General features: G+C 56.1%; 1 protein-coding gene across 12 annotated transcripts in view; it reads left to right on the top strand.

Annotated features, from left to right (window-relative positions):
* Window positions 1-6,710: 6,710 nt before the first annotated feature.
* The window catches only part of Srcin1 (SRC kinase signaling inhibitor 1), a 65,790-nt gene continuing 59,305 nt past the window's right edge, over window positions 6,711-13,195 (top strand). For all 12 annotated transcript variants that reach the window (XM_029483828.1, XM_029483827.1, XM_029483824.1 and 9 more), the window contains exon 1: window positions 6,711-6,916. In XM_029483828.1, coding sequence (XP_029339688.1) covers window positions 6,793-6,916 — 124 coding nt within the window. In that variant the 5' untranslated portion in view covers window positions 6,711-6,792. The remainder of the gene's footprint in view (window positions 6,917-13,195) is intronic.

Raw genomic sequence — 13,195 nt, 5'->3', positions numbered from 1 at the left:
GAACATGCTGACTAGATGGTGGAAAAGTTTATTTCATTCACCCATCAATACATAAGGACCACATGGTCAGATCTAGAACCCAAAGCCAGGGTGAGGTGTGATACTCCAGGGGCTGAGTCTGTGGCCCACATGACTCCATTGGCTCATAATATATGTTTTCTGAAGGTCAGAAACAGGCTGTCTTCCTGCTCTTCCTTCCCTGGGCCCCTCTTCTCCTGTTCCACACCCTTTTTCTCCTTCCCTCTCCTCCTACCTCCTCACTCCTCCTCTGTTCTGCATCCTAACCTCCGTGGACCATCCTCTCTAGTCCCCACCCCCCATTAAAGTTCATTCACCCCCATTCTCCATGAATCATTTCTTTCTCTTCCTTCTTTTCTCTCTTTTCCTTTCTTTCTTTCTTCCTTCCTTTGTTTGTTTGTTTGTTTGTTTGTTTGTTTTGAGACAGGGTTTCTCTGTGTAGCCCTGGCTGTCCTGGAAGTCACTCTGTAGACCAGGCAGACCTCGAACTCAGAAATCCACCTGCCTCTGCTTCCCAAGTGCTGGGATTAAATGCCTGCGCTACCACGCCCAGCTCAGTTTGGCATTAAACCCTTGGTACATCTTCCTTAGCCTCCTGAGTAGCTGAGATTACAAATTAAAGGCAACCGTGGGACAGAGTGAGGGTTATGACTGCAGCTAGGACACACACACACACANACACACACACACACACACACACACACACACATACACACACACACACACACACACACACACACACACACACACACACACCATCTAGGCTCCAGGATGTCCCCCCTGAGAGAAGGGAGGTCTTGGGAAGTCTCTTTCCCTGTAGTTTGTAGGATGGAACACCAGCATCAGGACACATGAACCTGACACACAGCAGGGTTTCAGGAGACCCAGCCCTGTCTCTCAGTGTGGAGGGTTAAAGGTTAGGAAGGCAGGAATGACCAAGGATGTTCAGGGCAGCAGGAAGCTGCCTTGGTTGTGTTAGGAGCACAGAAAGGATTCGATTCGCCAGAGCTAGAAGACCTCTTAGACACTCCCCATGTGGGCCAGGCCCTGCCAGGACTTGCCTCTGTAGGCAAAGCCCTAAGTTGGGAGAGCCAGGAGGCAGTCACCACCCACTAGCTCTGCAAGTGTGTTCCTGGACCTGAGGCAGGCGCACTTCTTGGGAGCTTGCTAGAAACTTGTTGACTCTGAAACTTGGGGGAACAATGCCTTTCTTCCGACAAGCCCACTCCCATCTCCATCCCACCCCACCCCGAGGGCTCTTACTTTTCCGTTTAGTTTGCAGGAACCTCCATTAATAAGAAAGATGCAGCATCGGCCACAAGGAGTTCCCAGTCTGTAGGGAGAGATTCAGTTCCTCGCTACAGGACTGGGAAGCCAGAGCCTGGGACTCTGAGAACGTTGCCCACTCCGCTTTGGGGGCTGGGAGGGTGGGCGGTGGCTGAGGATCTGGGAAGGGGGTGCCTCGGAGAACCCCTTCCATTTTTCCCCCTCCATTCTTCAGAAAGCAGTTTGATGTGCTAATGAAGGCATGAATTATTGAGCACCGTTTGCATTCGTTACAATAACAGGCAGGGGAGGGGCGCCTGAGGGAATTGGGAGAGTCTTTTGAAATTTACTGCCACTTACAGCTCTCCTGTGGAGCAGGGGTGAGGATGAAGATGGAGCAGTGTGAGAGGAGGAACCTCCTGGGCTTAGTTAGGGTCCTTCCATGTAAGCCTGGCTGGGGGGACATGGCCTTTCTCCTCAGCTGCCCTGCCACCTTCCACTTCAATGCGAGGTCACCACTTTTTGGGTTTGCCTTTGTGGGTGGCTCTATGGGACTCAAGGAAAACACTGGCTAGGCAAACCGGGAGGGCAAGGGGCAGGATGAGAGTAGTTTGGGGGTCAGCCTGAATCTCCGTCTAACCCCCTTTCCTCTGCTGGCCCTTGGAGCTCCTTTGCTCCTTCTTGCCCAGATGTTTGCCCACGTGCCAAGCACGCTGCTACAGCATCTCCGAGAAGAGGAAGCAAGGATGAGAACTCTCCACTTGCGGGTGCTCTCTGTCTCTGTCTCCTTTTTGCAGGCCTTTGGAGTGGGCCGGGGGGGGGGGGGGCTTGGAGTCTTGGGGAAGGAACATGCAGGTGGCTAAGAAGGAGCCCTTCCAGAGCCACAGGGGAGGAGGGCCAGAGGGAAGTTATGTTGAGGAATGAGAAGAGGCGGGGCAGCACCTGAGGCATCTCAGGTGGAGGCAGCTGGCACTGGGGTTGTGCTGGGCACCCTGCCAACATTTAGAAGCCATCCTGCTCGGCTCTGCTGGATAAGGAACACCCAGACTGTTCAGGCCCTGACCAGCCTCCTCCAAGCCTCCAGAGGCCTCAGGGGAGGAGGGATCCCTGGAGGGTGATGGTCTGTGTTGTTCTTTGGGACTGTGGGACATTTGTTTCTCTTTAAAGCCTCTGTTTATTCTCACACTTCCATGGGACCCCGGGGCTAGCTGTCCGGGGTGGGGGTAGTGTATGTATAAGGTCTTTAGAGAGTAGTGTGTGTGTGTGTGAAATGTGAAGGATTGATTGATCATTATAACGTGACCCTAGTGACAGAGCAGGTGCTCAGCATGTGTGGGCTCTGGGGTCAATCCCAGTACTGAAAAACAAAGTTAAACAACAGAGAAAGTGCGCTAAAGAAGCCAAGCCTCTGTGATCCCAGCGCTAGGGAAACTGAGGCAGGGGCTTGTGCACTGAAGGACAGCAAGGCTGTGTTTCAAAAAACAAGAACAAAACAAAACAAAGCAAATCAACCCAAGAAAACTAAAAGGGAGTTACATAAATGAGAAGTTACTTGAGCCTGACAATTTTGTCTTGCCATGGTGGGTTTCCTCACGAGGAAGCTTCTCAGGGGGAGGGGAGGGTGCATTGTCCTGGAGACGTCTTTGGATCTGTCTAAGATTCCTATGTGCAGATTTTACCACCTTCTCCCTCCCACCCCCCAACCCCTGCAGTCTTTTTTCTTTTCTTTTTTAAACAGGGTTTCTCTATGTAGCCCTGACTGACCAGGCTGGCCTCGAACTCAGAGATCTGCATGCCTCTGTCTCCGCAGTGCTGGGATCAAAGGCTTATGCCACCACCGCCTGGTTTTCCCACCCTGGTTGTCTTGGCCAGTGGCTTGTTGGAGAGTCCAGGGGTCAAGTGGTAAACGCAGGAAAGTGTCCGAGTAATAGGAAGGAGAAGCATCTTTACAATTGTCACCTCGGAGAGAATGCCAGGTCCTTGAGACTGAGAGAAACCCCTGTCCTGACTCCCTGTTTCACTCTGGCCTCTGCTGTCTGCTAACAGCTGTGTGGCGATGAGGTTTGGAGTGGTGGGTCTGGTCTCTGCTTCAGGCAGCCGCAAGTAAGAAGGGAGTGGAACGAGAAAAAGAGGCTGGGCGTCCCAGAGTCAGGCCAACCTGAGTCAAGTCTGAGTTGAAAGGCTCTTGCACTGGTGCATGTCTACACTTCTTGAAGCCTTACTTCATTTCCATTTTGTTTTGGTTCTTGGGCAGGGTCTCACCATGAATTCCTGGCTAGCCTAGAACTCACGAATGAAGATTGGACTGGCTTAAAATTTGCATAGATCCTTCTGCCTTCCAAATCTAGGATAAGAGATGTGCACCTTTATTTCTGATATGTAGCTAATGTGGCAAGATTAAATTAGAGACCATGGCTAAAGTCTGAGGATGCTCCGATGGGCATAGAATATGGACAGGAAAACATTGCCCCTTGGGTGGGGGTGATTCTGGATTGGGAAGACCCCAAAGGCAGAGGGGTCTTATAGAGCAGTGTGAAGGTCTTAAGGGAGGAGAGGTGTGTGCCAGACTCAAGGCTTAATAGCTGTGACCCCCTCCTGTGCACAAGGCCCGCTGGGTACTGATGCCTATCTTGGGCAGGCAGCCAGGCAGGGAGCTGGAAGGGTGCCCAGTGAGTGCCCAGAGGCCAAAAGATGGGCACCATCCAGTTGGCAGAGGGAGAAGCAGCTGGCCTAGAAGAGAAGTCAGGGTCTTAACTGCTTAGAGTTGTGTGCCCAGACCGTGTGTGTGTCCAGGACACAGCTCTTGGCTGCCCTCCTGAGATGACCAAATGGAGCTGAGAGTCCCCTCCCACTGCCTTGCCCTGCCACCTGAGTTAGTGGAACTGGACATTGATCTGTAAGGGGCAGTTGGGATCTTGCCCCTAGCTGGGCACGGGACTGGCTCCGAGGCAAGCCTAGGGGCGGGCAGAAAAGTAGGAGAGCCCAGATTAAGGCTGGGACTGGGTAGATCAAGAAGTGGGGAAACCGGTTTGTCATCTGGGCCACTTGGGGTGGGGTCTCCTCTCCTGGGCCCGGTCTGCCAGTCATTCTGCCCGGTGGCCTGCAGGGAAAAGATGCAGGCACTGGGTGGCATTTTCTTGACCATCTGAACTGCCTTTGGGAATGCCAGGAGTAAATAAGACGGGCAGAAAGCTCAGCCCACCTGCCTCTGTTGAAAAGAAGCTTCCGAGAGAGGGAACTGGCCACAGAACCCGAGGGAAGAAAGCAGGGAGAAGCCTGAGTTCCAAAGGTCATCGTGTGTCTGGGTCCGAGCTGGAGATGGAGAAGTTTGCATCATCCGCAGGTAGGCCCAGTAAGGTGAACCAGGGTGGGGCACTCCTCCTGGCGCTCTACAAGCTGTTTTGGAGGTGGCAAAGGTGTCCCCAGAAGAAGCGTGAAAAGACAGAGTCTGTGACGGCCTACTTTGGGGTCCACTTCAGAAGGGATCAGCGTCTCCTCAATCTCATGCAGTACCTGCTCACGCCTGCGGTAGGGGCGGGAATCCGAAGCAGGGGCCAGGAGGACGTCCAGCAGGGGGCGTCTGGGAGCCGGGTTCCTGGCCCAGTGGTAGCTGAGGAAGGGGGAAGGGCAGAGGTGAGGGGGCGCGACCATAGAGGGGTACACTGGGGGGGTCTCGGCTCTCCAGGCGTAGAACGACTGTGGCGCTCCGAGGTCACCTTGGCTGGAGCGATCCCTGATTCTCTCGTCCCCTCCCCAGCCTCAAGCCCTGCTTCAAGGAACCCGAAGTGCTTTTTTTTTTTTTTTTTTTTTTTGTCCCAAAGCGTTGAGGGTGCTTGGAGACCCAAAGAGTCACCTCCCCAGGTGCCTCTTTCGAGGCCACTCCGGGGTCAACGCATTTGTCTCTACCGCAGCAGGAGGACCGTTGAGGGTGGGGGAAGCAGGTGGAGTTTAGGGGGGGGGGGAAGGAGCGTGAGCGCGCCCCGCACCCTAGTCTGGGCGGCGCGCTGCGGGATCCGGGTGTGCTGCTGGAGGGCGCGAGGAGGCGCAGTGCCCCTTCCCTTCCCCCGCTCCCCGCCACCCCCGGCGGCCCTTTGTACCATCCGGCCACACGCGCGTGCCCGCATCGCGCGCGCTCCCGCCCGCAGTGACACACCCGCGCCGGCCGCACGCGCGCACTCGCGCGCACACACACAGAGACACACACACACACTCGCTCTCGCACACTCGGTGACACGCCCGCGCGCGCGCGCACCCACACGCCCGGCCGCCGGCGCCCTCCCAAGCTGGTCCACCCCGGCGGGGCCCGCGCCCCCGGCCCGCCCGCCTGGCACCGCGCCCCGGGGCTGGGGCCGAGCGAGGAGCCCGCGAGGCGGCGAGAGGGCGAGCGCCAGGCAGGCCGGCCCGGGGCCCCCGCCCCCCGCGCCCCCGCCCGATGGGGAACGCTCCGTCCCAAGGCATGTCCCTGTCTCTCTCCTCCCTAATGTGCCTCCATGCTTAAGTGGAAGGTATTTCTGTTTTCTTTGTGTGTTTTCCCCTCGGCCGGGGGCGGGGGCGGCGGCCGGGCCCGGGAGGCGGCGGCCGGCCGGGCGAGGGATGCTCTGGGCGCAGGTGTTGCGGGGGGCAGGGTACCGCTGCGCGCCGGGCTGGGACGGACCAGGGAGGGAGAGCGCAGGGAGCAGAGAGGGTCTGGAGCCGGCGAAGCTGGGGACCCGGCGGGAAGGGCCTCGCGGTGCCCGGGGGGGGGGGAGGGGACCTGGGGTTACAATGTAAGGGGGAGGGGTGGGTGAAGGGGGATGGCGAAGAGAGTCGGGGGGAGGGGAGGGGTCCATGCGAGGTGGAAGCTAGGGATGTTGAAGGGGGAAGGGACAAGGGATGAATGCAAGAGAACCACATCCCCGCCTCAGCTCTCAGAATGGGGTGCAGGCGCTGGGCTGGTAGTGCTGGACCCTTCGTGCCAGTCCCTCAGGGAAGCAGCGGACAGAGAGCGCTCTGGGTTTGGTTGTGTTGCCAGGATACAAAGCTGCATTCTACACCCCACCCCCTGCACCTCGAGGCCCTAGCCCTGGAGACCTCCTAGCCTCCACAGGAGTTGCAGAAACTGGGGACCTGCTCCCGGCTTGCTGGGTGGTGGGTAGGGAGGGCCCTGGAGAGGGAGGGATCGAGGGAGGGGCTTCTGGATCTTAAACCCTCCCCTTGCAGACGCAAGGGGTAAAGAAGGGCGCCCCCAGCTGGGTAGGGCGTCCGGGGTGATGTGGAGGTGGGGACTGCAGGGGGCTGGAAAAGTAGAGGGGCGGGGCTGGGGAGGGGACTCGCGTGCCCCCCCCTCCCCTCCCACGCACCCCCCTGCTACGTCAGAAGCTCCTGGGCCAGCTCCGAGTCCTGTCGGTGGGGGCAGCAGGATGCTGGTGGCAGTAGAGGGGGCCGGCCGGGTGCCTCCGCAGCTCAGCTGGCAGGGCCCTGTGGGGCGTGTGTGGCTGCTGGTGCGCGCCCCCAGCCCCACGCCTCCCCATGCAGCCCTGGCAGTGCCTCCGGCGCTTTGCCCTGGCCTGGTGGGAGAGGACCGCCGAGGGTCGCGCCCGTTCTCCCAGGGAGGAGGTTGGACCGAGGGACCCTGGGGGCCGAGGGGAGCCAGGTGAGCCGGATCAGCACCTCTTAAATGTTGCCAGATCTGTGGGCTCTGCAGACCCCAGCTTTGAGAGAAGTGGGGTTCTCAATTCGGGCTTCCCGGCTGCAGCCTCTCAGAAGGTGTTTGGGATAAAGGTGGGAAGTGAAGAAACTGTGTAGATATCAGTTGTAGGGAGGGATCCTCCGGCTGTTCCTTTGGGTGGGGTTCGTGCCCTTTGGGATGGGGTGATAAGATACCTTCCTCTTCTCTGGTCATCTTTGCTCTGGGTGACCTTGAGCCAATTGCTTGGCTAACTCTGTGCCTCAGTTTCTTATTCTCTTCCCTGTCTCTGGCTGGTCTTAAAAATGATGATGTCTCTGATAGAGCTAGTCACTGTGGAGATGAGAGACTGTCATCTCTGGTGGCACCTGGGATGGACGGTGGTTTCTAGCACGGCTGGTGTGTGTTTGTAACTGGACGCCACTGTGGCATATGGGTTTGGGGTTTGGTTGATGGTGGCCGGTGTGGAGTCACTCTGGATAAATGATCAGGGTGGGATGCAGCCAGAAGGAGTGCTCTTGGTAGGCTGAGAGTTGGGATAGTGACTTAGCCTGGTATAGAAGCAAGGGTGAGTGAGGGCTCTGGACATAAGGGGAAGGGGCTCCCCCACCCACCCCAAGGCTGCCTGGTACCCAGGCACCATTGGCTGTAAGTGCAAAAGCTTTGCCCTGGCTTCCTGCCACTCTGCCTTGGGGACAAGAGGGTTTTTGTCCAAAGCTGCCCCCTAGTCCTGCGTTCTTTCTTCCTTCCCTGGGAGGTTAGTTCTCAGATACCAAAGACCCTGGGACTGAGGTTCCGGCGGGTCTAGAAGAAACAAATGTAGCCTCAGGCTGGGAGCAGGGAGAGCAGCCTCAGTAGGGGAAGGGTCCCCTGGAACAAGCTCTTTAGAGTCGTGCTCCCATTTCTGCCTTTCCCCCTGCCCCTCTATCTACCTCCCACCTAGCAGAGGAGGTAGGGGGCTCCCTGCCCTTACTTATATAGCCTCTTAAAAGGTGAATGGTGATCTACCAGATGCATGGCCCCTCTGAGTGTCCCCCCTGCCTGTCCAGGGACCCACCCAAGAAAAGGGTTTAATTAGAACCATTGATTCTTTTTTGGCTGGGGGCATCGATCTCAGTGGTGTGGTCAGAGCAGTGGCTGGGGGCAGGGGTGGCACAGCTGCTGTCTGTCGAGTGCTAACCTTGGCATTCTCTGCCAAAACCCCAGCCCTGGAAGTGCTGAGCAGGGTTAGGGCTGGGCTCTTTCAAGCTCCCACCTCCACCCTAGATCAACTCAGCTGAGGGCTGAAACAGTTAGGGACTGTGTTCAGGTTAGAGGAAGGGTGGTCACATAAAATGACCTCTTTCAAGTGAGCTGGGGGCACAGCAAGAAGCAGTGGTGGCTGAGAACATCCATCCTATTTACGGGAAGTCTGGAGGAATGGAGTGGCCTGAGAGTGTCTAGGCAGGTCAGGGACCAGGGGAAAATCATCGAGGGCTGGCTATAAAAGTATCTCTTTCGAGGAATTCTGAGCATTTATCTCTAAGCCCTGGCAAGGAGTTTGTTTTCCTCCTTCGTTTATGTTGTCTAGGCCTGGAGAGGGATAGGGTCTGCCTAGATGCCTGGCTGGCCCAGGTGTGGCCTGGCTCTCTGACCCTGTGGCTCCTGTTGGATGGATGGCACTGAGGGTGAGGTTTCTAATATCTGTGGCTCAGGTCCCTGGAGTTGGGGGCCCTAGCTTGCGCCTGCTCTGGGTGGGTCTGAGCAGGTGCAGTTTCAATGAGGCACTCAGGGGCTCTTTGAAGACTCCTTTGCTGGCTTCCCAGGGCCCATTTGAGCAAAGATAATAAAAATCTGGCCGTCAGCGGGTTTGAGGGCTGTGCTTGCTTCCCCCTTTCTTTCATTCCCAGCTCTGAAAAGATGAGATGAAGGAAGGCTTTGGATTTGGCTGGGAAGCAGCTCTTGCCCCAAGGGAGAGAGGCAGGAGGGAGGGAGGGATGATGGGAGGGAGGGAGGGCCGACTTCTTGGCAGCCAGCAATGGGCAGAAGGGTAGAGACATGGTCCCCAAACCCTACTAGCAGCATGGCACCTCAGTGTCAGGACTCTATACCCAGTACCCAAGCGATAGCACAGTCCTTCAGGCCCCTGGGACCCCAGAGCATCCTGCACAAAGTTCCTTCTAGTCACCTCAGGCTCTTCAATCTGCCCTCTCCGCCAGCCTTCCACTCTCCTCCCCCCTCCCCCTCCTCTGCCAGTGTCCCCCACCCCTGGCAGTCCCTCCCTTCTGTCTGTCTTCTCTGCCCTAGCAGCAATCCAGCTTTCTAGGGCTGAGTGGAAGGGTTGCTGCCGAGGGGAGCAGCCTTAGCCGCAGCCTCAGCAGGGATGGGCCAGCTGACTATTATGGGCTGTCAGGTGCCATCACTGTCAGAGTGCGGGCTGGAGGGGCTGCTGTGCATTTAGGAGCACACTCAAGGATGCATGTGTGTGTGTGTATGTGTGTGTGTGTGTGAGAGAGAGAGAGAGTGTGTGTGTGTGTGTGTGTTTGTTGTCGGGCTCCTCCCATACCACCTCAGGCGCCTCACCTTGACACTGGGCTCCCCCATACCTCTGCCACCCACTTCAATTACCTTCTGGCTTTCGCCTTTCCAACAGATTTTTCTTTCTTTCTTCCTTTCTTTTCCTTTCCCCAGCCCTTCTGGTCCTTGGTCCCTAATGGTACTCTGTCATGCAGTAGACTCAGCCCATACCCATCAGACTACCTTCAGGCTCCAGAGAGGCAAGAGGGATCCAGGAAGCCTCTGGGCTCTGCGCCAGGCCCTGGCCACTATCCCCTGGTTAACTCTCCAGATGACAGATGACCATTAGAAACAATACTGAGCCTGGAGCCCTTGCACTGATCCTGTCTCAGGCCTGGATGTCTGTGTGACCTTGAACAAGTCCCTTCCCTAGTCTCCTTTCTCACCTGAAATGAGGGGGCGGGGCTGGATGATCTCCAAGGTCTCTTCTGACATTCCTTCGGTGTTGTGTCTCTCTTGTGGGTGATTTGCATATGCTTTGCATATATTAATAGCTCCTACTTACGAGGGAAGGACACCACCCATATGGGACCCAGAGTCCCGCCCATCTTTCCAGTTCCCCTCACCCATTGGCCCAATTCCCAAGGCTCCAGCGTCCTAGAGGGTGGAAATTAAGCACCAGAGAAGGTTGGGTCTGGCCCCTGCCTCTCCAGTGTCCATGTGCTGAGTATGGCTTTGGTGGGCAGGAGCCCGCAGGAACAGGCAGGCATTAGGGTGTGAGTTCTCTAGAATACATGGTAAGTGCCTGGTCTGGTGCATCAGGCTGCTCGGGCTTCAGTCCAGGACACAGTACAGAGCCTGTTTGTCCCCTCCCTCACTTTGGGAATGGGGGCTGGAATTTGAGCTCCAGACACAGAGGCCAGGGGAGAAGAGGTTTCTTTCCTGTCTAGGCTTAAACCTTCTGTGCGTGTATATGTGTGCATATGTGTGTATGTGTGTGTACATGAGTGTATGCTTGTATGTGCATGCATGTGTTCCTGTGTATGCATGTATGTGTGTGTCTGGGCGTGTGAATGGTGTGTGTAGAACCCCAGAGGTCCTGATCTTACCACGATTCTTCAGGCCCTGCCTCCTTGCCACCCACTCGTACACCATACCTAGTACAGGGCAGAGCCCAGGACCCCAGCCCTTAGTCCTTTTGTGACTCTCTTCAAATACAAGACCCCTGTAACCCGGGGCCAGACCGGGATAAAGGCTGGTGGCCTAGAGGAGGCAGTATGAGACCACTGAGTCAGGATGTAACTTCTGAAGGATAGAACAGAAATGAACTCCCTCAACTAAGGACTGGAGGGGTGGTGGGGGTGGTGAAATGCAGTGAGAGGGGACAAGGTTAGACTTAGGGAAGCATTGTCCAATAGGTGGGGCAATAGATGAAAACCTACAGTGCAGTGCCTGACTTGTGAGAAACAGAAGAGGATCTAGGGAGGGGCAGAGACTGGCAACCTAAGGCTGGGCTTTGAAGAGGACGAGGTTCGACAATTCCTAGAAGAGCTCTTTTCCTATATTCAGGCTGCCACATCTGCCCCTCTTCCCCCATGTGCAAACCAGGCATAGGGCCAGCTACCAGGACACCCTGCCCTGGTCTTCGGTGCTGGCACAGGCAAGCGGTAGGGTGTGGAGGCTGGAAGTCTGCTCAGCTCCCCTCTCCTTGTCTCTGCCTAGGACAGCTTGGGAGGAAAGAAGCCCACGCTGCAGCAGCGGGAATGGAGGTCAGATAGAAACAGTTTCCAGTGTGTGAGGGGCCTGGCAGTGTGGGAGGGAAATCTGGTATAACAGTTAGGGAACTAGCTGGTTAGCATGGCTCTCCCCTCCAGTCCCCCAAGGAGCCAACTCCTGTGGATGGCTGAGGGGTCCTGCATTGTGGAACAAAGGAAGCTAGGAGGAGCCTTTTGTTCCCTAGGACAAAGATAAAATGCACGTTAAAGAACATAGACTGGTGTCTCTTCTGTTGCTGTGTGACCTTGGCAACTTTGTTGCCCTCTCTGGTCTTCAGCATCCTTGATATAAGTAAAGAAGTTGGAAATAGAGGGTCTTAAGCTCCCTGTCAGCTGTCTAAAGTTCTCCCCACCTCCTTTCCCCTGAGATATGAAATGCCTTGTCACATGAAGGGTAGGAGGAATGTTTTCCAGCTTCAGCTGAGCCAGGAGAAATGGCGGAAGGCCAAACATTTGAGCACACACTATTGCACACACGAGCTGCTCACAGAGAGCAGCTCCCCACTCCCTGACTGAGTTATACCTTGCTTGCATCTGTCCTCTCGCCTGGGAGATGGAGAAGAGCGCCTGGAAGCCTCTGTGCACTCCATTCTGGTGAACCATGATCCAGCCCAGGGTTTCCTTCATGCTGAGGGTCCAGCAGGTGGTGGGGCTTCAGCCACTGCTCACACGGTTCCAAAGAACTGTGGCCAGCAGGCTCAGCTGCCTGCAAGACCCGGGCTGGAATGTCCCAAGCCAGGCTCAGCTGCCTGCAAGACCCGGGCTGGAATGTCCCAAGCCAGGCTCAGCTGCCTGCAAGACCCGGGCTGGAATGTCCCAAGCCAGGAGAGAAGTTGTGTTCCTTGGGTCTCTTTGCTGAGGACCCCAGAACAGGAGCTCAGCAGACCCTAAGTCCGCAGTGAGGCCCCAGCTTTGTACACAGCCTGGTGTGTGTGTGTGTGTGTGTGTGTGTGTCCCTTATCCTCAGTCACCTGATAACTGCTGGGGGGCTGGGTGTCCCGGAAGCCCCCAGATACGAGCTAAGAAAGTGTCTGGGGTACATAACATCCCTGGCAGGCATAGATCCTCACTACGAACTCCAGACCTGGTTCTCCATAGCCTAGGACTCCTGGTGTGCCAAACAGGAAGGGGCCTTTGAGGGACTCTCCTCTACTGCTGCTAGATGGGGGGGGGGAGGGGGCAGGAGAGGGGCTCCTAGAGAGTTAAAGTCACTAACAGTGGAAGCTTAGGAAACCTTGAACCCTGCCTGTCCTGAACCTGATTGCTTATCCAATCTGCTCGCTCTGTTATCCACCTGACAGCCCAGGGTCAGTCCCTAGGGTGGGAGACTTAAAAAAAAAAAAAAGAACCAAAACAAAAAAACTTTACTGGAGCATGTAATAATAGACTGAGGTTAGACTTCAGGGAGGACTTCCCAAACATTGAGCAAGGGGAGGCTGGATGGGAGGTGGTTCTGGCTGCAGCCCAGCTCCAGAGTTGGGTGGTCCCAGCAGGGACACTTACTGGGGACATTGATTTACTTCCTAGAAGTATTTATGGTGGCTACCTTGCAGGGGGGACACCCAGATTCAGTGAGGGAATTCAGGCAGAGTTGGAAGATTCTACAAGAAGCCTTAAAGCTTCTGAAATCCAGAGCTGCTTCACTCATCCCAGAGGGCTGGATGCTGGGGAGGGTGGTATGAAGGGACTGGAGAGGTGGGTTCAAGCAGAATTATAATTCCAGCATCAGGACCCGGGCTCAGAAGTTCAAGGTCACCCTGGTCCATTCACACAGTCTCGGGGACAAACAAAAGGAATTGGGAGACCCTTAGTCAATCTGTGTCCGTCTGCTTGCGATCCCCATCCAGGGCGCCCTGGGGTGCTGGATTCCTGATTCATTCTCGCTTTCTTTCTCAGTAGTCTGCCCACATCTGGGCACAGCAGCTGTTTCTCCCCAGGGTGTCTCTTCGTTGGGTAATCGGTGGGAAAATTGGAA

The sequence above is a fragment of the Mus caroli genome, chromosome 11 (genome assembly GCF_900094665.2).
Source record: "Mus caroli chromosome 11, CAROLI_EIJ_v1.1, whole genome shotgun sequence".
Lineage (NCBI taxonomy): Eukaryota > Metazoa > Chordata > Mammalia > Rodentia > Muridae > Mus > Mus caroli.
The sequence above is the reverse complement of the archived record's forward strand: the minus strand, read 5'-3'. Positions and strand labels throughout refer to the sequence as shown.